This window comes from Taeniopygia guttata, chromosome 2 (genome assembly GCF_048771995.1).
Source record: "Taeniopygia guttata chromosome 2, bTaeGut7.mat, whole genome shotgun sequence".
NCBI lineage: Eukaryota > Metazoa > Chordata > Aves > Passeriformes > Estrildidae > Taeniopygia > Taeniopygia guttata.
The window spans coordinates 19,956,215-19,981,140 of NC_133026.1; the positions used below are offsets into that span (position 1 = coordinate 19,956,215).

At 38.1% G+C, this 24,926-nt stretch overlaps 1 protein-coding gene across 5 annotated transcripts; it reads right to left on the bottom strand.

The window, feature by feature from the left end:
* Window positions 1–442: 442 nt before the first annotated feature.
* ARL5B (ARF like GTPase 5B) lies at window positions 443–24,303 on the bottom strand. 5 transcript variants are annotated; one of them, XM_072925482.1, is made up of 8 exons: window positions 24,116–24,255; window positions 19,254–19,341; window positions 16,660–16,720; window positions 15,829–15,976; window positions 14,132–14,215; window positions 12,301–12,452; window positions 10,485–10,524; window positions 7,587–7,725 (listed from the first exon to the last, which is right to left on the bottom strand). In XM_072925482.1, exons 4-8 carry the CDS (start codon window positions 15,970–15,972, stop codon window positions 7,651–7,653), a joined length of 495 nt encoding a protein of 164 aa, XP_072781583.1. In that variant the 5' UTR covers window positions 15,973–15,976; window positions 16,660–16,720; window positions 19,254–19,341; window positions 24,116–24,255; the 3' UTR covers window positions 7,587–7,650. The 5 variants fall into 5 exon arrangements, with proteins under 5 accessions (XP_072781582.1, XP_072781583.1, XP_030120413.2 ...); XM_030264553.4 differs by having other exon boundaries at window positions 19,254–19,392; window positions 24,116–24,253; XM_072925481.1 differs by lacking the exons at window positions 7,587–7,725; window positions 19,254–19,341 and adding an exon at window positions 443–2,744 and having other exon boundaries at window positions 24,116–24,303.
* Between the last annotated feature and the right edge of the window lie 623 nt (window positions 24,304–24,926).

The following is a 24,926-nucleotide window of genomic DNA, read 5'->3' on the forward strand; positions in this document are numbered from 1 at the left end:
TTCAGACATTGTCAAGAAAAGTCCTTAGGCATTTTTAAATCTTACTTTAGAGAGTAAAAAGTGTTCAGTAGCTTCTGATTACGTTGCTCATTCATCCAAAGCACAATTTACACTGATGAAACTTCTTACTTGCTTAAGTGCAAGAGGTTTCCCACATGTGTGTGTATTGTGTTGGGGAGGAAGAAGGGACAATTTTTGGTTTGCAAACAGGGGTTGCTTCTTTCCTACATCTCATCACCTTGCTTCCTTCAGGAAAAGCCAGGAGAGGATGTTATTAACACCAATGTTATGTCGTTTTGAAGTCACCCAATGGTTGATTCTTAGCCAAATAAGCTTCTTGACTCTCAGTATGATCACACTGTCACGATTCGCTTATTGCGGGGTGTCATGATGGTTCGTTAACCAATCCCAAAAGTGCAAAAAGGCAAATAGGAGGGGACTATCAGTTTAATCACAACAAATGCACCTTTATTAAGGGCTAAAACAATAAATGCGATAGTGGGGTCAGAAAGGAGATAAAAGGAGAGAGAGAGAGAGAGGATGGGAATAGCTACCAACACAGGCGAGGTCCTCACTGGTCCGGACGATGGAGATCTGTCTTCTTGTGTCGGGAGAGGCTCCAAAGTCCTACTCAACCCAGGGGTCTAGTTATAGTCCACCAAGAAAAAAAAAGGGGAACATACAGAACAATGAGAGTCTATTGAAATTGCTGTGGAGAACAGGTGAGTCCAGTGAAACCACCAAGGCAGGCCGAACACAATGAAGAGTAAGTCCATAGGAGTTACTGAAGAAGAACAGGTCATGTCATTAGTGGTCACAGCACTATTTCCCCCACTCCCTGTGGTAGGGGTCTCAGTCTCAGTCCTTAGGGAGAGGGTTCTTGATCTCCATCTGTCACAGTGGTAACGTGGCAGATGAGGGGTCTTCAGTGAGAGACCACCAGAGTCACCCCAACAGTTCATTCGGCTTAAAGGTGGAGAGTGAAGCAGGTATTGCAGCAGGCTGCCCTGTGCTGGGTCCATGCCAGGTCTTCGCCAAGTCCTTGCCAAATCCTTGCCAGGCCTCGTTCGGAACAGAACGTAATGGCACAGTGGCTGCACCTGCACTGTTGCCTTCTCCAAGCCAGAACTGCAGTAGGGGGAAGGGGTTCCTCCTTGTGGCAATCGAAAGGCAAATGGAGAATCAGTGGGCTTCAGACAGCCTCTTACACACATGAATGCTTAAACCAGTGCCCTGGACACAGAGATAGCACCTGAAGAGGACAATGTGGGAAAGATCAGTGTTCCACTAAGTGCAGGCCAGGACAATGGGACAAGGCTCAAAGCCTAACTTTAAAGTTGGCCCTGCTTCCAGTCAAGTACTGATGTCAGTGAGCTCCAAATACATCTTCCAGCTCCCAGCTGCCACAGGGCAATGCCCTCTGACTCATGCAGACTTTGATGTTTGCTTGCCTAGGCAGACTCAAGGCATTTCCACCTCTGATGCCTTTTCCCTTCTCCTTTCACCCCTCATTTCTCTTTTTTCCTTACTCATTTCACCACACACAGAGCATTGTTCCACCCTCCTACTCAGGCACACTGTAAGACAGGCAGCATCTCTTTTTGAACAATCTCTGGATAAGGTATCAGGGCACACTACTCTGAGTATCTGTTAACAGCTGAAATGTTCCAGAAATGTGAAAGACAACAAAGAAGGTTTAAAGCATCACTTCCAATTCTGGCTACTAGAAGTAGGTTCAAGAGAGAAAGAAAGACAGCCACAGGACATTGCTGTTGTAATTAACTAGCTCTGAAACAGCTTCAGCACATTTTTAAATAGACACTATGAAGAGTAAGTGAAGGTAGAAGAAGCCTCTGACTAAAGATTAAAAAGATAAACATGGAGTTTAAACTTAATCTAGAAAGAATCAGATAAAAAAAAGGTGTGTGGGACAAAATTAATCCTTATGGAAACAGTACATTTCCCACTCAAGTACCACTAAACTAGAGTTGAAGTTTATGATGTATAGAGCAACTATACTATGGCAAACACGACAAAATCCCAGTGCAAGAAAGAGAAGGACTTGCAGAGGTTAGCGCTGGAGTTAAAATAAGACAAAAAGCTGCATGGAACATTAAGTTATATGGTAGATTCACAAAACAAGAATATGCACATAACTTAAAATAAAATAATAACGGGGCTCCACAATTTCCCAAGCAAATGCAAACATTAGCAGAATATAAACAGCATGAACAGGACTGGAAATAGCATTATTACCATATTGGAAGGAATGAACAATACAGCACCACAAAATGAATGGGCCAAAAATTTTAAAGAAGGCAGAATGTTAATTTCAAATTGGATACAGATGAACAATCTGGTGTTATCAGGACAAGGTAATTGTTACTTTTGAGAGACAAACTGCAGGAAAACAGATGAAATTCGAATGCTATAATAAAGATTTTGTTTCCAACCAGTTTATGAAATAAATGAACAGGAAACTAAAACAAGGAAAAAGGCACAATTTATATACAGCATTACCAAAGGGAAGGAGAAATATGTCATATAGAGTAAAAGATTTGTCATGATCTGTGTTTCTTCACTGGGGAGCTCAAAACAGCTTGTGAAGAGTTTGAGGCTGTCCCTCAGGCCTCAAACCGTTTGTTTCGGAGCAAACATCCCAAGAGAGCATCACTTCATGTTCCCCAGGCACAAAGAGCAGGTGAGGTTTATTGTGTGGGACATGCCAGCTGAACTTGGGACATCTGAAATAAAACCAAGGAAGACCCTTGCTACTGGCATCTGAACCACTTCATTGACCTTTCACCAATTCCTGATGTGGCTCAGCACTGCCTGTTACGGCCCACAGAACTTGTCTCTACTTCATCATGATTCCATCCACCATGACACAGGGCTTGCAGGGATGCTCAAATACAAAGATGGTACAAGCTTTTGACTAGTTCATTTATCACACAATTCCATTTTACAGCCCATGGTTTTTAAACAAACCACAAAATTTCCATAATCAGATTGCACCCAACCAGAAGTGACAATGGATAGATAACTACCACTTGAAAGCAAAGTACATATATCCATTGGATAAGTACTATTTCAGTGCATTTATTTCTCTAATGTCTGAGTTTTAAAAAATAGTTAGTAGGACTTTTATTTAAAGACACATTATTTTGCTCTCAAAATTTTTATTTAACAATTTTAGATGTGTTTGGAATGCCAATACCACCCAAAGAGGACACAGTGAGGGGATAATTGACCTTGTCAGCTAAAAGCAGTCTTCCTTGGAACATTTAACTCATAGATGCAGTCAATTACCTTCAGGTAATGCCTGCTTCAAGGGTTTTATTGCTGTCCCTTTGAAATCAACTAGATTTACTACCCAAGTTAGATCTATTTTACCTGAAGTTCCAAAAGCATTTTAGTATAATTTTAGCAAGATTAAAATTCTATCTAATTCTAGTACTAGGCTTTAAAAACAAATCCACTGACATCTGTGTTTCAGAGCAATCAAATATTTATGAATCTTGCAAGTACTTTTGTCCATAACCCTGAATTCATTGCTATGTATATTATATGATCAATAGCTAATTTTCACTTCCTGCATTGTAAATGTACTGAACAAATTGTCTTTATACTTCATAATTGGTGGGGAGAGTCTTTGGTTTAAATCTGAATTTCTGGCCGAGTAGAAACAGGGCACAGAAATGTGCTGTGGTTTATAACACTGTCACCAATATGGTCTCTGCCTAGGAATCTTCAGTGCTGAGAAATCCTAGCTGACACTTCATCAACAGAACTAGAATAGAATATTTGGAATATAAAGCCTATGGCTCACACATGGTGCCTCTGTCTAGTACTTGTTTGGCACAATTTAAAACCTCAAAACTCTTTTTTTTTGCAAAAGAAACGCAGAACAAGGCAAACAGATACACATGGTTTGACTTCAGAAAGAAGTGCTTTTTCTTCATCTTTTCAACTCATATGTAGTTAACCCTTTTTACTTTCTCTTTCCTTAACTATTTTTTAATTTTCTTTCTTCTTTTTATTTGGCAAAAAGTGGTAAATCTGTACATAGTCTAGAAGAAAGTCTTGACTTGCACAGAAGAGATAATCAAACCAGCAACTGAATTAAAAAGGTACTGAACTTAATTGTCTATTACCAAGATATAAAAAATTTGTGTTAATGTGGGATCCCATTTTCACTGGAGCTAAAATACAGAAGCAAAAGCATAAAGAGATTCAGAGGAAGCAAAAGAAACTTTCCACACTTGCAGAGAATCAGTGTACAGAACTGCAAGTAGTCCAATATTTTTTCATTAACTCCTAATTAGATAGTTCTATAAAGAAGAATGAGTACTCTTGGATTATGCATCCTACTGCAAGTCCCCAGACACCTCCTGTATTGTTTATTTTCACAGAAGCAATACGATTTAATTCTACAGTAATTACTTACCACTTTTCCTCCAGAACAGAAGTACATTACATTTCCTACTAAATTGAAAATGGAATCTATCAAGTAGCTGCCACCTTGCAACTTACTGATAAAAGAGCGAAGGGAAAATATTTTAAGAGGCTGTATTTATCTTTGAAAGGTGCTAAATCCAAAGCAACTGTTGAATGGGAAAGGCACTGCTAAGAATTGAGAGCTTAGGCCTTTTTAGGATCAACAGGGATCTTGTTCAATACTCACTGGACACACTACAGTTATATATGTGCATCAATTTCCATTATGTATAAGAAATTTATATATACATATATATATTTGTATCTTTCAAAACAAATCAAGCCATTCATATTTTCCCACAAGTTTGAAAATTAATCTTTCAATCGGTGTCTTCAGATTCTAATTGTAGTGTACTCAACTGAAACCAACACCAAGTATCTAGCAACACTATTTAAAAAAAATGCATTTGAAGTTTTTCCAACAGTGGAGTATTGGTGGCGGTTGAAGATATTTTGTCAAACTTTCAAGGTTGACCAAAATGTTCTTTTTTCAACATGAGATTAGAACAGCAAAGGTCCAATCTTAAACCAGTGCACCAGTCTACAGAATGGAATAAAACCTCAAAATGAGTATGGGAGAAGCTAATGGAAAAATGATTCAGTGAAAACACTACTTTAAAAGTGGACTCTTGGAAAATGAGGGACCAGAAACCAGAGTTTTGTTGAGAAGAGAGCTATCCCTAATACTCACTATCAGTCTTAGCAGCCCTATTTTTAAACAGGCTTTCTGAATTTTTTTTTAAAGAACTCAGTAAACATTTTCCTAAACAACAGTACCTCTTAATTAATTAAATTCTAAAATGTCAGTGAATCTGAAACTTACATCTGAAAATTCAATTAATACTTTCACTGAGGTTTATCTTTGTACCCTTCATTTCAGCTTCCAATGACTTCATGGTCATTTCAGGATAGGAATGAAGTGTGACCAAATTAATCTCTGCAGGCAGATCCACCTCATTCTTTGTGGACTCAACATGTGCACCGTGTGCACTGCAGAGCACAGAAACCTCTGCATAGGGCTTTGGAGATGGCTTCTGTAGGCTGAACAAACCACACACAAGGTGTACCCACAGATCCAGGGTGTGGGGATCTCCAAGTCAGCTTTCTTGGAAAACATACTTAAATCCTGAATGCTGAGCCAGTACAGCTATCTGAGTGGCTTTGGAAACAGAATGGGAGCACAGCTAAGCTAGGTCTTGACTGCTCCCACCTGGCCCACCAGATGTGTAAAGATTTTTCAACTAAACTCTTTGGTACAACTTGTACATACAAGTTAGCTTTTGCTTCTAGTTGTAAAAGATGAGCTGCCAAAACAGATAGTGAGTTTTAAGAAGTTCTTGTTCATCGCTTCAAAACAGAATACATTTAGAAAAGACATGAAATTATGGTCTTATTATACTTCACTCCCTCCTGAGATGGCCCAACACTTTTCACCACTTCTTTTCTTGTTCAGTATGGAGGATGAGCCCTTTGAGACCACACAAGTAATTTCTACCTGTAATGAAGATTGGCCAGCAGTAACTTTCAATGTGGGCATAAAAATGAAGTGCTAATTATTAGGCAATACTTTTATCAATAGTTGTAGTTATAATGTAAACTTTTTAAAATACCGCTTAAAGAGAAAAACACAAATATACTCATTTCATCACTTTACAAGAAACATGGGCAATGAAAGCTTGTTGGTGGTACTGCTCACCGCAACAGCTGCTATTTTGAGCACTACTTACACTAAAAATAATCTAAATCATGCAACCGAACTACTATTTTACTTGAATTTAGCCTTCATATGCAGTTGTATATAGTAAAGACTACAAATCATCATTACAGCTAAACACACTGCAAGGTGACAGTTCAAATGTTCCAGATCCTTGCACTGCTACTCCTCAGAAATTGCAACAGAGCATGACAGGAGCAACTGTCACCAACCAAATTTAAAAAAAAAAAAAAAAAAATTAAGCATGTCATGGGCAACAGACAGGAGTTATTATTAAAATTAAATATGCCAGGAATTGTATTAATTCTTTTTGTTGTCTACATTCTCAGTTGCAGCAACAATAGAAGGCTTGGAATATAATTCTAACCATACAGAATTAAGACAAAATGCCTTTAAGCTATAGAACAGTTTAAATTTTTTAAAACCTCACCGTAAGCTTTCTTCCCACTGAAGATGATTCAAGCTTCCTCTCCCTTATGCTGTCTCCATTTTATCTAAGCATGATCACCACGGTTCAGGTAGTGGTACACAGCCTCTTCACTTCAGAAGTCTTTCAGATAGATGCTGAAGAACACAAGCTAAAGCAGGTAAGGCACTGTTAAACTGATCCTTTCCTGCCACCTAGGGGACACAAACTGGTGAGCAACTGGAATAATATCTTCAGTTACATCCAGGAACTCTCTGTATGAAATGCATATCTCTACCCAGCAAAACAGAAATCAACTGAACTGAAGAGTGGCACATCTGGCAAGAACCAAACCTAGCATAAAGCCACACTCTCCTGCCTGCAGGGCAGGCACACACACTGCATGGACAGTGTGCAGCTTTTCTAGTGCACTATCCCTTAAGAAGCAAAATATAGAATCACTCAATGTTGAAAGAACATCAAGGTAATTTTTCTGGCTAAGTTTTTCTCATTCTCCTCTCCTCACTGTTGCCTTCTGGGCCCCTTGACAAGGCAGACTCTATAAAAGGAAAGAGCAAACTCAGCTAGATGCTAAGCATAGTCAAATGCACACACAAAGATCCATATAAGTTTTTTTCCCAGTCTTTTGTTTGGATTTGTTTTGTTCTGAATGTGAAAGGGAACAGTCCACTAAAACAAACACCCTTCACTAAAACAAACAAAGACCCACACTTCCCATGGCTGAAATGATGTGATCTTTATGATCAAATGATCAAAGCTGGAGCTTCTCCGAGATGAAAGGAAGCAGGTGTCCAGCAAAGATCTTCTGTGAACTGGCTACAGCTGCACATGATGTAGGCCCCCATTCTGCCCCAGTGAACAGACTGGAGATGAAATGAAAGTGACAAGGCTACACTGCTGCAATACCTCTTCATCACAGAGCACTCACAAACAAAAACCCCATCCAACTTCAAAGAATGACTCAATTTTATTTTGAAGACAAATATTTTGAGCAGCTCTGCCCAAGTCCTCTTCACTTTACTGAGTGCAGTGTTTTTAAAGAGCTGGCAAGAATCCCTGCTTTGGGGATACCGAGCCTCTTTGCCACCTAGACAAAAAGTAAAAAAACATAAACAAATAAAAAGCCATGTGCCAATCCATTTACAGCAGTACAATATAAATGTGCATGGGACACCATAATTTCTTGAACTTAAGGTGATTAACATGGATCTCCGTGAACAGCGTATGAACACTTAAACACAGAATACTTTCAAAGTGCAAAACTACTGCAAGATATTTACATTCAAATTAGCAAACATAATGCAGTATTTGGCAATGCAAAGACATACACAATATTAATTCTAAGGCAACCCTTTAAAAGTATTTTGATCCAATCACTTTTAGTTTAACACGCCCTGAAGTTATCAAAAATAGGCCCCCCAAAATTCCATACCAAGGAGTTTTCCCCCAAAAATAATAATTGTAAAAAAAATCACAATAGTGCTGTGAACAAATCAGTACTATCAATGGAAAACTGTTGCAGAAAATGAAGTTCTTAGGTGACAAAAATCATAGCATTTGTTAGTAATGTTTTATCCTGCAAAGATACTCAAAGGTCTTGAGTGCTAAGAAATTAAAAGAAAACATCCATTACTCTTATATTCTAATGTCTACAACCACACCATTTCCTTCTAATCAAAGTTGTATGTATTACCTCACATAAGACCGGATTTTGTAATCAAACTATAGATTTACAAATGGTTTTAACTAGGAAGCATTAAATATGAAATCATACATTAAAAAAAAAAAAAAACCAACCAAAGGGCTATACATCGAGCTAGTGCTCTTTGTAAGTATTCAGCACTACATTCTGAATGATGTAATTTCAGTCTGCAATTTAGATTTATTTTCTGGTTTATTTTTAAGTCACCAAACAAGAAACATCACTCATACTATCATTTTATTTTTTCCTTCTTAATTTGCTTCCCTAAGAGCAAAACAATCTTGTTTTCACACATTAAAACAGCTGAACATCACAGCAAGCAGCTTTAGTATCAGATTTTAACCTTGCCTTGCATTCATCTTTTTTCTTTATACACTACTTTTCACTGACTTCAATTATTTTCTGAATATTTTGACTTGACCCTCAATGTAGTCCTAAATGTGACTTTTTCTAACTGGCAATAATACACAACTTCATTCAACCAATCACTGTTGCCAAGTGTATTCAAAGTCTTTCCAACACTTATGACAACATACTTGTTGATACTTTTAAAATTTCATTAAGTTTCATTTAAATAAAATGGAAGCAAATTGAAATTTACAAAGCTTAAAACTTTATTAAAGAAAACCGAGTGTGCTTAAATTTTCAAAACAAGATTAAACAAAAACATTTTGTCATCAAAGGCCTACAGTCAGTCTGAAAAATGGTTCAGGTAACCAAACTCCATGTGGCTTTTAGGCATGCAGAAGTGGAGAACGGCGCTTCTGGAAAACCTGCCAAGAATTTAGGCTGGGTACCTGACTGCTGCTGGGACTTGGCTAGGAACTGGGTGTCAACTATTGGTTTTGATTTGTTGGGTTTTTTTTTCAGTCTTCATGTGGCCTTTTTGTGGGGACTGGTGGTTAGGTTTATTTGATGCTTAACGTTCTCAATTAACTCCGTATCTTTAAATTGGCTTTAGATTTCACTTAATTCCCTTCAAATTGAATTAACAGTTACTGGGTCTAGTCTATCATCACCTGTTTTTCAAATTTCAGGTGAAGGAACCTAACTCAAACAGTGTCAAAAGTTCTCTGCTTGTGCAAATCAGACCAAAAAAAAAATGAAGGCAAAATAATTTCTCTGCAACAGAATCTGAAAACATGTATGATATTAGATAAATGAATGTCAAGATTAGCTTCACTCTGAAGTCTACAGATAGAGCACCATGGTTTTGTTTTGTTTATAGATCTGGCTTCCCTGTTGATTTGTATTCATTTAGAAAACAGCACTCTCACTAAAAGGTGAGGAAGGCTCATGTACGCAGAATTTAAAATGTTAACAGAATACAGCAAGTCTACACATAACACTGGCTGCCGTGATTCCAAATTTAATTACCCATTTATCTTAAAAAGGTATTCAAGTTCTGACTACACCAGCACTTAGTAATAATATTTTTATGCACTATATGAAGATGTATCTTCAAGTAGAAGAATATAAGAATGTCCTAGAACTACATACCAGAGAAACTGAGACTGAAAAAAGATTTCTTTTAAGGCAGAAGTTCCACTGTATATCAGATTGAAAGCCACCACAATATTAACTATAACTAGTTCATCAAGCACTTAAAAATTTGCATTCATAACTATTAATTCTCGTGCTGACTATAACTCTACTAATCTTCCAGGAAGTCCAGCTGGAGATATGGTTATCCTTTGAGGTTAAAGCTATGGCAGAGTAAAGTTAACCTAAACACTACTTTTAATTATTAAATAAAATGTGCTCATTTATGTTAGTAAGTTATACAACTATTTAGAAAGACAAAATATGAAATATTAACAATGACAAAACAGATTTAAAAAAGCTATCACTGAAAAAGTTAGAACTCATATTCAGAAGAATTCCAATGCTTAAAAACAGATTCACGTATGTTCATCCAGTTGAAGATTAGTGTATTAAAAAAAGTTAAGAAAATACTTTTGTGTTTCAGTTCAACTGCGCTTGATTCAAGCACAGCTTACAGGTTGGCTGATATAAATTAAACACTGGTCACTGCCTCAGCAGCCAAAAGTACAGAAAAATGTACATGTTCACAGGATAAATAGAAGTCTCTTCTTTTGGAGGAATAACAAAAAAAAAAAAAAAGGAAAAAAAAGCTATCTCACTCCAATACGGGAGGTCATCCACTCCAAGCCTTGGCATAATCTGAAAGATAAGAGAGGTTACATTTGGTACAAGTTCTATTCCAGCATCTTGAAGGTATTTTCTACTTTATTGAAGCTTGGCAGCATTTCATTTTTTTTTTCCTTGTAAACCTAAAAGACGCTATCCTTAAATGCTTACTCACAAGTACATGGAAAGAAAAAAAGTTTTTCTTGTTCTACAGAAAGCTAGACCTTTACATACCTTTACAAACTAAAGGGCAGGTTAAATGAACTGTTAAATGAACTGTTAAATGAAAAGACAGTATATCAAAATTACATTACAAAATTAAAAGTGTGTTTATATTGAATACTAAGACTGCACGGGATCTAATCTACTTCCTAACTCAATTTGCATCTCCATTTAAAAGTCTTCTGTTTTAGAAGATAGACTTTCCTCTGATTTTCTAGGTTCTAGCTACCTAATTTACACCCCTTTGAGGTTTACCTCTGTACAGTAAATCAGTATTTAGCTATCCAAGAATGTTATCTTCACTCACATCAGGTTCATCCCCCCAGATTCTTGTCAGATCTTCCCAAGGAAGTCTCAGCTCAGCTATCTAACTCTGGGAATGTTTTTTCTAAGTTTATCTCACTACTGTCATAGTTTAAAGTATTCTAAATATTCACTGCTTTTTGTTTTACAATACAAAAGAAGCAGCCTAGAACAGCCACTGTTACTAAACTAAACCTTATATTCATTGATTATTATTTTCCTTCAAATGTCAACTTGGTTGAAGATCTTAGTTAGTCCATAAACTGTGTACTCAAAAGTGACTTTAGCAAAACTGGTAGAAGGAAAGTAAACTCTTTGAACGAAAAAATACAACCTCCCTATAAAAAAAATCTCCCACTTTTTCTCACTAACACATTCCACCCTAAGGAAGTTAATGCCACCATTCACTCTGCAACATATCTCCATGACATTAGACAATAGTTCATGCTAGTAAGTGAAGTAGATGCTCTCCCTTCACAAGTACTCAGTTGGATTCACTATTTTTGATGTCACAAGATCACAGTATTGTAAAGGTTGTAAAACACAACTAAAAAATCCTCCAAATATTACACATTACAAGACTGCTTTAAAAACCAAGATGAAAAATAAGTACACTTCACACCGTACAAGCAAGACATTATTCAACTTGTAGAAGGTAGACAAAATGGGTTTTTTTATATATACAGACTAAGGATCTAAGCCCAGCATTCCATTTTAGTAACTGTTAGCATAAGGTATGCAAATTTCAAAATTAGCTACACTAGCCAGATAAAAACAAAGTTTAATATTGGTAAAAATTTGTTTTATGATAGATCTGTGTAACTTTTAATCAAAAACTATCTCTCAATGCTAATCAAAAAAGCCAACCAACCAAAAAAACCCTGAACACCTCAACCTCTCAGCTTAGAAGCTGCCTGTAGTTTAGAATATAAAGGAAGAGAACAGTAACTTATTTCTTCAAATACAGAAAGATACACAAGAATAATAGTAGTACAAAGAGAGTAGGCAGCTATGTCAACAGTTACATACTTAGGTGAACGGGGTAGTGTTTGGTTTTTGGTTTGGGGTTTTTAACAACAAATGGAAGACGTTCATATCAATTTGGAGTTTGAGCTATGAGAAAACCCACAAGGTTCAATTATGAAAAAGAAAAATTCAAAATGTCCCTCTGACAGCAAAGTTCAGAAAATACAAACTTTCAGAAAATCCACTTTGGTGTCAGCAGGCTTCTAAATCAGTATTCTCTTTTTCCAGGCACTGCCATAGTAAGCAGTAAGCACTTACCCCTCTCCTGTCAAAGCACAGCAGGACTGAATGTGCCACGGGTGATCCTTTATGGAGCTGAGGGTGAGGTATGCAGATATCTCGGCAGCCGTCATGCAGCCTTTCATGTCCTGCTTGTTGGCAAAGATGAGAACCGCAGCCTTCCGTAAATCCTAGAAATGGTTCAGAGTACTCATAACAGTTATTATACAAAACTAAAAGGCTATTGTGCTCACTTCATTTGTTAAAAGAACTGTATCCAAGCTAATCTACGATTTCTCTGGAGCATGGAATTTAAACTGTCTTACTACACAAAGTATTTGTTACAGTTAAGACTGAAAACCTAATTTATTCAGAAGTGTTCACCACCACAGAGAATCAAATTGTAATGTATTATATGAAAATCCTTTTGGTGTTGACCACATGTTCATACATAACTAATGAAAGTCTTGTCAAAATACATTTTATAATGCTCCAAATCACTCAGTCAGTGGAATTATTTCTGGTTAAACAGTGCAAGTCCTACAATAAATACTATTCAAATGGAAAAGGCTGCTAAATATCAGTCTCTTAAAATTCTTTCAACTTCATTAAAGAAGTTCTGTATTGATTAAAGCAATAATAATTTAAGAAAGCTTTCTGAATTCCTGTTAAGTTTAACTCTAGTGTTCTAAAAGGGAGTTTTAATAATGTTGCATCAGCTTTTATAACTAATTAAAATTTTTTGTTTCAGCACGGAATTTAGCATTCTGAGCAGACAAGAACTAGAATGTATGGCTTTAAAAGAGCAGAAGGGTAAACAAATCTAATACTCAGGAAGCTGATAGTTGCAACTAAAAGTGTTCAATACATTTCAATACATGTTAAATTTTGAGAGTATTTTTCCACCAAGAAAAAAAACCCCAAAACAACAAAGCTTTATGATCTACAGCTGAAAAACTCTATAAGAAGCCCAGTCTAGGCCTACCAACTGATTTAAAGAGATGGTAGATCACAGTTTCTTAAGAGCTTGAGACTGGAAACCAAAAAACTACATGGGAAAACTCTGTCACAAGAAGTAATTCTTCCACCTTTTCTGGTAATGAATTTACTCCTTACTGTTAGACCCAAACTACAATTACTATTAAACTGCAAAGTAAAAACTCACTTCTGTAAAACACAAGTCTCAGAGAAATGAACTTAACGGGCTTACTTGCACTGTACTAAATCCTTTTCTTTTAAAAATGAAGGAGAATATTTAGATTAAAAAAAACCTTAATTCAGCTTCAGAGTGATCACAAAAGGGTTTAACATATTTTATCTAAGCAAATGTACAACTTAATTTAGGATGTTTGAACGAGTTGACCCAATGCTGAACAGTCCCCACAGTAACATATAATAAAAATACAAACAAATAATTCTAAAGGAAAATGAACTGAACTTAGTTATCCCATAGTATGATATTTACTCCCTAATTTTAAGAAACGGGATTAGAACAAAGGAAAAAAAGGAGGCAATTCCATTTCTCTAAAATAAAAAGGTTCTTGAAATTTTAGCCATTTAGCTGAACTAGTCAGTGGTGAAGGACAACAATATCCAGTTACAATAATATGAAGCATAACATATTTTACAAGTTCAACATTTGCAAAGTAAAGACTGATTTGATTACAATAAAGCAATTCCTGTTAGAAGGGTGCTTCATAATAATTTTTCTGCTTATTTATAGCTTACATGATTTTAAAATGTGATCAACATGAATGCATACTTATTCTCAAATCTTTTTTTCTGGCGAAATTATTTTTGTTAACATAGGAAACATGAAATGTTATTTGCCTGTTCTCAACAAAATTATCATCCAAACTCCCCACCATACCTCATGAGCCAGCATTCTATAAAGTTCTTCTTTTGTAATAGACAGTCGCTCTCTATCAATGCTGTCAACAACCAGAATGATGAACTAGGGAAAAACATCAATAGTATAATATGTAGATAAAAACTACAAATTACAGAAAGCAGAATTTCAAGAGACCACTACCACTAATCTTCCAACAAAACAGACAGACACTTTCAGAGGACACCAGAAAAGAGAAAGTGACAAAGGAGAGAAAAGAGAGTAGTAAAAAAGGAGAATTAGAAATCACTGCTATAATTCTCCAACATATTCTCCAAATCACTTCGCCTTATAAAATTAAAGGGATTCATTAGCCATTGAAAATGACCACAAAGTATGAAAACCTGAGTCACTTTAATGCTGCTGTAACTTAGAGAAGCCTAGCAGATGAGATGGAACAGTAATAGAATTATTCATATGAGGGAGGCTAGGACTAGCATAGTAAACAGATCTCTTTTCTTCCTCAACTGTTTCCAGAGGACAGAAGTAAAGGGAAAGTTCTTTCCAAGTACTACAAGGCACTGGATTTCAAATACTTGCTAGACCGAATACGAAGAACATCCCAAAAGTATCAGAAAAAAATATATGCATCTCTCCGAATTGCAAACTCAAAGATACTCAAGGGATAAATGCCAAGAACTTTCTCCTCTATACCAGATAATGCTGGCAGAAGTCTCTTTATCTTCATGTGTTTCTTAGATGTAGCTGCACTTTTCCAGATAAAATAAAAAATTAGTCTAAAATACTAAAGATGAAGGTTGAGATGTCATTATCAGGCTTACAGTACATCTAGGATGGATCACTGATCTCACCTCTCTTCAAGAGCATAGCAAAAGATATAGAAAAAGGAAGAGATAAAAAAGCTAATTTTACAAGAGGATGGAATACTTATATAAAGAGTAACATCTACAAGAGGTCTCTGCTTTTAGGAGAAATGGTATGAATTTAAGTCTAGAATATTTTACATCAGTGTAGATGTCTCAAAAAGAGTCGTCAGTGATTATATGTGCCTTTTTCTATTGATAACCTCTCGGCCTCAAAAAGACTGTCATAAAAAACAAACCCCACAAGTAAACTGTTGCTAAATTCTTCTCCAACCTTTCCAGCAAAAGCAGCTCTGCCAGTACCTCACGAGTAGAGCACAGCAAGACTTTCCTTCCTCCTCTGGATAAAAGCTATGAGCTGTTTATATACTGCTGCCTAGGCTTAGAGAAAGTTTCCTTCCTTTATTCCTTATTCCTTCATTCCTCATTTCCTCCTAATTATCATTATGTCAAAACCATTTCAGACTAGATGTACAGAAGTCCAGTTGAACACTGCAAATCATCACAAAATTTGCAAATTACATTTCAAAATTTTCTTTTTAATCTACTTTAAAAAAGCAAGCAAAAAATGTGATCTAAAATGTATTTCATTATCATTTGATTGCTAGGAAAAATCTAACTTCACAGTTTATAGCATAGACCAAATAACACTACAGTAAAGTATACAGAAAAAATACTTTAAATATTACCAGAAAAATGTCTGCATACCAGCAATACCTCACACTTTTTGAATTTATTCTCCCGCATTGGAATGTAAAAACAATACAGCTGCAATCTCTACAAATATTCTTAATAAATAAATATAATTTAAAACAATCTTATTTGATTTGCAGATTTCAAAGCATCTTCTCATACCTCTGTGTTGGAATAATAGGTATTCCATGATGACCGTAATGATTCTTGTCCTCCAATATCCCACATTAAGAAATGAGTGTTCTTCACCACTATTTCTTCTACATTGCTTCCTATGGTTGGAGAAGTATGAACCACTTCATTCATTAAGCTAAAGGAAACAATATCACACCATAAAGACCAGTCAGCAAAATCCACAAGGCTTGTTAGAGGTACTATGCTGCTTTGATAGCCAAATACAAGGATATTAATTTATCTGTACTCTCCTCCTTTTCCACAATTACAATAGTAATTATTGTTCTGACAACACTCTTGAATTTATTATGGATATTCTTGTAATGCTGCCAAGATTTGAATGCAATGATGCTATTGAAAATTAGTAAGGTAGGACCTGTAAAAGCTGAAATATTATTTTTAGGAATTCTCTATCACAGATTTTAGACACTGGAATTGAGAAACATTTGGAAACACTTCTGGATTTTTGCAGGGTGGCTAGAATTTCCATTAATTTAAAAATCATGTTATTTTCTGAGGCTACTGGAAGCAGGATTATTTCTATGCATACAAATTCAGACAGGCTTTCACGGGAAAAAATTGCAGTTCACTTTGTACTTGGATGTACAAATTTGTTTTCAATTTACAATTCAGTTTTAAAGCAGTTCTCTCAATTATTCTTTAAAAATTTACTCTGTTTAGAACAACTAATATCATTAATGTACAAAGCGTGATCTAGAACCCTAGAGATTAGACCAGGTTACAAAGGTGACTTTTCAAAGAATAAACAGTGACAAGTAATAAAATGCAAACAGAAGCACATTTAGTTCATATACTTACAACTGGTAAAGAATAGTGGTCTTTCCAGCATTATCAAGTCCCACTATGATTACTTTGTGCTCTGCATATACCAAAAAAAAAAAAGAAGACAAAAATAAATTAGTGGAAACAGCAATAATTGTAATTCTGGTTAATCACTCTCCCTTACTGAAGAAAGTAACTGTTTGTTTCTTTTGTGTCAAGGTCAATACCTTACACAGATTAGTGGTGACTTCAGGACAGAAAAAAAGGAAAAAAAGTCAAACAAAGCCTCATCTTCTCTTGAGACTCCAGTCTCAGGAAAAGTCAGCACTGGAAATCTAATAAAGGCATGGTTACGAATGATTACTTCATCTACAAGATCTAGTTTTCTAAAGAAAAGTACAATGAAAAAATACAATCCATAGCAGTGTATCACACTAAGAATACCAACAAATATCCAAAGACTGCAAAAGATTTTACCCTAACATTTAAGGATCAATAATAACCATTTAATTAAGGTACCACCATTATTCACACAGTAAAATCTAAGAGGAAACTGTATTTTGAATAGGCCACAGATTCTAATTTTGCAACCTCTGAACTGAAAAGTCACAGAATGATAGTGGTCAAGGTTGGAAGACACTTCTGGAGGTCATCTGGTCAAATCTCTTTGCTGAACCAGGCCCACAGAGCCAGTAACCTAGGACCATGTCTCAGATGGGTTTTTAATATATCCAAGATGGAAACTCCACAGCTTCCCTGGACAGCCTGGGTCATTGCTCAGTCACCCTCACAGTGGAAAAGGGATTCCTGGTGTTCAGAGGGAACTTCTGCAGTCCAGTTTGTGCCCACTGCCTGGTCCTGTGATTTGGCACCACTAAGACAAGTCTGGCTCTCCCTCTTTGCACCTCTTTTTCTCAGATGTTAGATTTTTTAATCTAGTCCTTAACCACCCTTGCAGCCTGTCACTGGACTCTCCCCAGAATGTCCACACCTCTTTTGTACTGAGGAGCCCAGAACTGGACACGGTACTCCAGGTGAGGCCTCATCAGTGCTGAGCAGAAAGGAAAGACCATGTGCCCCAACCTGCTCTGAAGTCCAGCATACAAAATAGTGATCTTGCAATTGCTGCAATGCTGTGTTTCCAGGCACAGGGGAGACAAAACAGAATCAATCAACCAAACAAGATCAGTAAAAAAGCCCTTTGGATTTTATATGCTTCTCTGTAAATAATCCCTCTTAGAATTTCTAATCCAGCAGCAAAACCACTTAGAATGGTGGTTCTTTTGCTACATGTGCGAAGCTACAGCTACTGATCTAATTACTGACCAAAAAAAGCAAACCACTTGAGACTGAAAAATTTGCAAATGGATACATAAAAACTCTGTGAAAGCTCACTATTAAAGAGATAATATTTACAATTCTAGGGCACTTATTTCAAAGCACAACATGGTTTACAGTTGATCTACAAAGATCTATCGTAAGTATCAAATTGATGCTTTTTCTCCCAAAAGTGGGTGGTTTAAGGAAAAATTGAAGTGTTTTGGTTAAAAATCTATTTATATATATTAAGCTAGGTATTTTTATACTGATTACTGTAATGAAATAGTTTCTTGTTTGGAACTTTTCTAAGTTTTGCTATGCCATAGGGTCATAACAGATGGTAAAATGTATTTCCCAGTGCCAGCTCCCCTACTACTGTATCCTGTCAACACATTCTAGGAAAAGAATGTGACTGAATGTAAATGCAGGAGTACTTTTAGCCCCAGTAACAGCAGCATCAGTAATTAATAACCTTTCCCAATACATAAGTAGTATGAAATCCTCTCTACTTTCAAGGCTAATAAATCATGCCTAGTAGCTTGACTGCCCATCTTTTCTTCAAATAGTTAAAGAGCTTTCATAGTTCCAAACACAGAAATACAGTCCCTTTTTTTTCAAACCAAACATGTTGTCAACTATTGCCAGGAAGATGATTCTACTTTTACAGCATTCTGTTTAAGCTATTTTCAAGAAAGAAAAGAAATCCCAGTCAGGCATTACACTGCTCTCTCATCTTCTTATCAGAACATCTTAGGCATGAATGATTGGAGTGTTGGATGATACACCAGCACACTAAGTAATGAAGAAAAAACCTCCATTGAGATGATTGCTTTTGAAAGCTACTGAAGTATGAATGGTCCAACACTAACTGGGAAAAAAGGGCACATCTTATCTGTGTTACTTCATAGTCAAATGGTGTTTCATACAGTGATTGAATAAGCACAAACAATAAACAGTCACACAAGTGTTAATTAATAGTGATCTTGGCATGAAAATAGCAAGATGAAATTACGGGTATTTCATACAAGTAGCAGAGTCCAGAACTACAGTAATGGAAACTCTTCACTTACAAACATACTTAAAAGTTGAATTTCTGTCTAGTTTGATGAAAACAAAAAATTCGCACACAGACGTGCATTAGAGGAAAAACATGTGAGCTTAAAAACTACCAAACTAAGACAGAACAGTATTTTAGCACAACAGCTACTTGTTTACCAAGAGTAACTAGGAGAAGGCAGATGCCACATTTAGGAGGAAGGACAGTTACTGGGTAAATCATAGGCAGTGATTTATTTGTGTTCTGTACTTACAGACTAAACCAAGTTTTTCCCTTTTAGTGGCTGGTATTCAAACTCAGTTTAGGTTGTATTCATCAATATCTTCCCAGTCCACCATGTTCTTGGCAAAAGAAGAAGAAAATCCACAAAAAAGTTGAGAGAGCAGAAGAGCCTTTATTAATCACGTAGGAAGAGGGAGGGAAGATGGGGAAAGTAGAAGTAGGCATAAGCAGGGGAAAAAAAATAGAAAAGACAGTATTAGACTACTCTTTAAAAGAATCCAAGGACTTCTTGGTTTCACAGCCATTTCTAGAACACTGATTTTAAAAAAAATTGATATGTAATACAGTTTAAAAATTCTGTGGCAGCTTAGTATTAAAAAAACACAGGACAGTGAAGATTACCTTCTGGCAGATGTTAGAAGAAAGACATAACATGCTCTTTTCTTCCTTACTCATGTATATTTCTCTATGGTAAAAGGACCCAAACCTGAAGATTCAATTCTCCCAACACGCCTTTTTCTCTACTTTGCAAAAGATAAAAATAAAAATAATCTAAATACTTTAATGATGCTACTTCTAACGTATCTGGAAGAAATGACAACTGAATTGAGTACTTTTCTGATAGCTTTCAAGCTGTGAAACAAAATGCTCATCTGGTTCCAAAGAGCAACAACCATGGAGGCCTCAGAGTTGAAGACAATGCAGATGGAAGTTTGCTAGAAAGGATGAATAGCATAATTCTGGAGGTCAAAGACATTTCAATACAAAGCTCATTCTGCACACTTATAGTCTTCTCTTAAGCACAAAATAACTGCTAAAACACATTTTGTATCCTCAGATTTGATTACAAGGAAGCAGAGAAGCTGCCAATAACTTCTAGTAGTCAGAGAAACCAAAAACCATTTGGTTTTTCAGATAATGGTCTATCCTAACCTGACTGGGAACTGCCAGTAAGGCTAAGTGAAGTAAACTGTGGAGTTACAGAAGCTCAATCATCTTGAATTAGAGCGTACCATTACTTTTCTTAAAGCAACTTTTTAATAACTGTAGCAATTATTCAGAGCAACCTGTAAGATGCTGAATAATTACTGTTCCAAAAATAAGTAAACCCTAGATTTGTGAGCTTCTCAAAGAACTCTATACACCACATAAAAAAAAAAAAAGGTACTGATAACAGTCATTTATCTTTATCAGGGTTGCTGACATTCACTTCTATTTTTAACCCACAGTTTAATTAAGAACTATCTTGGTAATAATGATGGAATGGTAAGTCAAGCAAGTTTTACTCAGGCATGTGTTAACACAGGCACTAACTTAATGGCTCCACCACCTATCCACACGACTACATGCTGCTTAGAAGAATGTGCCGTGATTACTGAATCATAGCTTCAGCAGGTCATTTTTGGAGTCTGATTTTTTTTTAAATTTCTGAAAGTAAGTTACTAATAAAAGTAAATTCAACTGAACTTCTGTAATTTAACAACTAGACTTTAAATGGCTACAGAGAATGATATTTTAAATGAAACAATACTTGAGTAGTGTTTTTTGTCAATTTCAAAAAAAGAGGAAATATCACAAAACCATTAAAAAGTCACCTAGAAAAACGACAAAAGTCTATTTTAAAGCCAACTGTTTCCTTCATGAGTAAAAATATCTCTTTTTCAGTTCACATCATTCAATTATATATTGAGAGCTGAAAGATTTAGACACACCTTATCCCATGTGCTCTACTTGATGGAACACAGATGAAACTTTCAAATCTTTGCTTAGTTCCAGCTTTCCTTTTGCCTTTCCTTTTGCAGATTATCACACAACTCACACCAGCCATGAGAACTGATGCCATGATCCTCACACAGCAGACCCTATTTGCATCTTTGGAATACTCCCTCTGTACAGTAAAAATTAATGTGCAAGTTACTGTCCTAGTCTGCCCAACAAGCAGCTTCACAGGACAGCCTGTGAATTCTCCAAGGAGCTATCAAGATTTGATGTAACTAGAAGAGCAACCAGAATCAACTCAGAAATTACTATGCTTTATTATTAGTAATGGTATTATTTAATAATACAATTGTGTTGTGGGAGAATAATTTCCCATTAGATCAAAAATTTATGTCTGAAGCAAATTTTCTAAACTGAAATTTCAGTTTTGGCCATGAAAAGAAACTCACTTTCTTTTCTGTGGCTACACAAGAAAAGGAGGTAAAGGAAAAAAGAAAAAGAAAAACAAACCCCAAACAACCCAGAACAAAGCAAAAATGAAACAAAAGACAAATCCAACAATAAACCAGGATCATGACACGCCCTAAAGTCTCTTATTGGGATAAATGCCAAAAAGTAAATATTTCATGGTATTATGTAAACTATTTAACTGTGAGACTAATATTTCATTAACCATTTGAATATAAGAATGTATTAGGTTTGCAATGTGAGATTTTGATAATGAAGAGAGCTACACAGTGTTTTCTGAGAAACTCCTAGAAACCTCTCCTATATGTATGTAGCCAGTGCCATCAGCAACAGGTGTAATGCCTCTGGGATAACATATTTAAGATGAGAAAAAGTATTTGCACAGGTAAAATTACAGACAGAGAAAAGAGCAGTAAGAATATGTGAGAGAAACAACTCTGCTGACTCCAAGGCTGATGCAGAGGAGGGGGAGGTGCTGCAGGTGCCAGAGATTCACCCACAGCCCATGGTGAGGCAGCTGTGCCCTGCAGCCAGAGCTCCATGGGGGAGCAGAGACCCACTGCCCCTTGCTAGAGCAGGTAGATCCCGAAGGCAGCTGTGACCCCACTGGACACTCATACTGGAGTAGACTCTCAGCAACCTGTAGACCTGTGGAGAGAAGCCCACTCTGAAACAGGTTTGCTGGCAGGTTTGTGACCTTGTAGGGGATCCATGCTGGAATGGACCATCCCTGAAGTACTGCACCTCGTGAAATGGACTCTTGTTGGAACAGTTGGTGAAGAACTGTAGATCCTGGGAAGAACACACATTGGAGAAGCCCATGGAGCATGCATTGGATGCAGTCCCCTCCATAAGGAAGAAAGACAATATGTGATGAACAGGCCACAGCCCCCATTCCCTGCTCCCTCCTGCAGGGAGTTGGTAGAGAACCAACAATAAAGCTGATCCTGGAAAAAAAAGAGGGAGGAGTGGGGAGCAGGTGTTCAGAAGATCTGGTTTTATTTCTCAATAACCTGTTTTGGTTTGCTTGGTAATTAATTATATTAATTTCACAAATTGAGTCTGTTTTGCCCATGATGGGAACTGGTGAGTGATCTCTCCCTTTCCTTATTTCAATCCAGAAGCCTTTTGCTGTGTTTTCTCTCCCCTTGTCAAGCTGAGGAGGGGAGTCACAGGGCTGTTTTGGTGGGCATCTGGCATCCAGCCAGGGTCACTCACAATGAAGAATAACTTTTCTTCCAGGAAATAATATACAAAAACCAAAACAATGTGTCTTCCTGAAGATAAATACTGACATCATAAGCTACTATAGAGGCAAATACAAAATGCCATCAGTTATCTGCTGATCAGTTCCCTGCTTATAGATCTCTTCAGAGTCTTTGGAATACTTCATGGAAGAAAAGGAGCTGCAGATTGCACTACTTCGTGGAAAAAAAAAAAAAAAAAAGGTACTTAATAATTTCCTGGAGGATAGGGGAGACATTGGATCTTGTGAAATAGGTTTGAGAGTTCAGGAAAACAAGAAATTAGCAACGAATTTAGAAGACTCTGTTAGAAGACTTCAGGAATTATGTGGTAGGATGGTGTATGCATGAGAAAAATAAATTATCTGGGATTGGATCCCAATCCCATTTGATGAGAGACAGTTTGATATACAGATGTCAATGTGCACACACACTGAGGCTTTGCTCTGGTATGTACAGAATTAGACTGGATTATGTGCAATCACAGGCACAAAACCATTAAAGTACACCAGGTGTATCTGCCTCCAAAAACTTCCAACAGAGCATTGCACAAAAACGGCTTATCTGAATTTTCAATAACTTTAAAGTGGAAATGAGGTACACATTTGGAAACTTGATGAGAGAACAATTAATGAATTTGTTTGTATTGTTTTTCGTTGAGGCCCTCTGGTTGAAGCAGGCAAAATTATATTATTGTTAACTATTTAATTTTCTAATCAAAGCTGATTAGGTAAACCAAAATCATTAAAACAAATAAATTAACAGACAAACCGTAATTTTCTACTTTTATGATAGCCATCTGAGGTAAAGGTGGTGGCAGATGCAAATTCTGAGCTCTGGATTAAAACATGAGCTATGACTGCAGGGCTGGATGAACTGGGCAGGAGAGCATGGAAAGCGATACTATCCCCTTACGACCTTTTTAATTTCTGGCTGGAGAAATTATTTTCTTGGGTCACTAACTGTATTTAACTAGCATCTTTGCCAAAACACAAACAGATCTTTTACCTCAAAGGCCCCTGCATGTTTGGCGTTCTTATTTTCCTTCTAATTAAAGACTAAAATAACATGATTTTAATAACAGACCCCGACGTAAAAAGGAGGATCGGCGAAGCCAAGACGGACCGTCCCCGTCCATCGAAGCAGTCCCGGCCGCCGCGGCCGCCGGGCGCGCACCGCCGGAAGGCTCCGGGGCACACGGCGCGTTTAAGGCGGCCAGGGAGGAGGGGAGAGGAGGGACCACCTCGGGAACTCGAACAAAGCCACCCCGAGCATGAGGCGCCGCGGGATCGGCGCTCACGGCGCGGCACAAAGCAAAGCCCAACTTTCGGCTGGGCGGGCCTTCAGGGCAAGGCCGGCGAGCGGAGCCGGCCCCGCGCCCGCACGGCCGCCGGCGGCCCCCGCAGCCCCGCGGGCTCCACTCCTCGCCCGCGGCGCCGCCGGTTCGGGCCCGCGCGCTCACCTTGGCTACCGAAGAGGCTCCACAGCTTGGCGAAGATTAGGCCCATGCCTGGCCTCGGCTTCCCGCCGAACGCCCGGGGCGCCCGAGCTCACCCAGGCGGCGGCGGCGGCTCCCCCAGCTCGCTCGGCGGAGGCTCCGCTGCGGCCCCGGCGGCGCCGAGCGGGCGGGCGGGCGCAGGAGGGGGCGGGCACGCGGCGCCGCCCCGCCCCGCCAACGGCCGCGCGGCCCCGCCCCCGCGGCGCGGCTCGCGCGCGTCGCTGCGGCGTCATGGCAGCGGCGGCGGCAGTGGCAGTGGCAGTGCAGTGTGTGCGGGGACAGCTGCGAGGAGACGCCAGGGCCGGTGCAAAGCCGCGGGCCCTGCGGTCGGCACGCTCGGGAGGACGGAGCCGTCCCGCGAGGGGCGAATGCTGCGGGGAGCGCTAGGCCCCCGCTGCGGTGGTCGGTGCAGCCCGGCGGTGCTGTGGCCGGTGCACGGCCTCTAGCCTTGGCAAGGGTTGAGAGTTTCAGGGCAGGCAGTGCTCCCGTGTATAGTAAAACTTCAGAAAGCAGCGGGTTCGCGTTCAGGGCTGTGCTGCAGGTTCCTAAACTGAGCTCTTGCGGGGGTACCCACCCGGGTTTCCTCGCAAGCAGCACCGTGGGGAGGCTCAGTAAGTGAGCACGAAGCGGGCTCCGCCCGGGCCAGCGAGCCCGCGGTCACTTAGCTGCGGAAGCGGTGGAAATACAAAACCTGTTACTTTAATCCACTCGGCAGAATTTCGGAAAACAAAAGAAAATAATAATAAATAAAAAAGAAGCGATGTCAGCAACGTCC

Bases quoted from the DNA above. Each gene is read 5' to 3' on its own strand.
- ARL5B (XM_030264551.4), bottom strand. From the start codon at position 24,161: ATGGGCCTAATCTTCGCCAAGCTGTGGAGCCTCTTCGGTAGCCAAG. The intron at 10,525-12,300 runs GTAAGTGCTTAC...CTTATCTTTCAG, and splicing joins TGTGCTTTGACAGGAGAGGG to ATTATGCCAAGGCTTGGAGT. The intron at 7,726-10,484 runs GTGAGATAGCTT...CTTTTTGTCTAG, and splicing joins GGATGACCTCCCGTATTGGA to GTGGCAAAGAGGCTCGGTAT.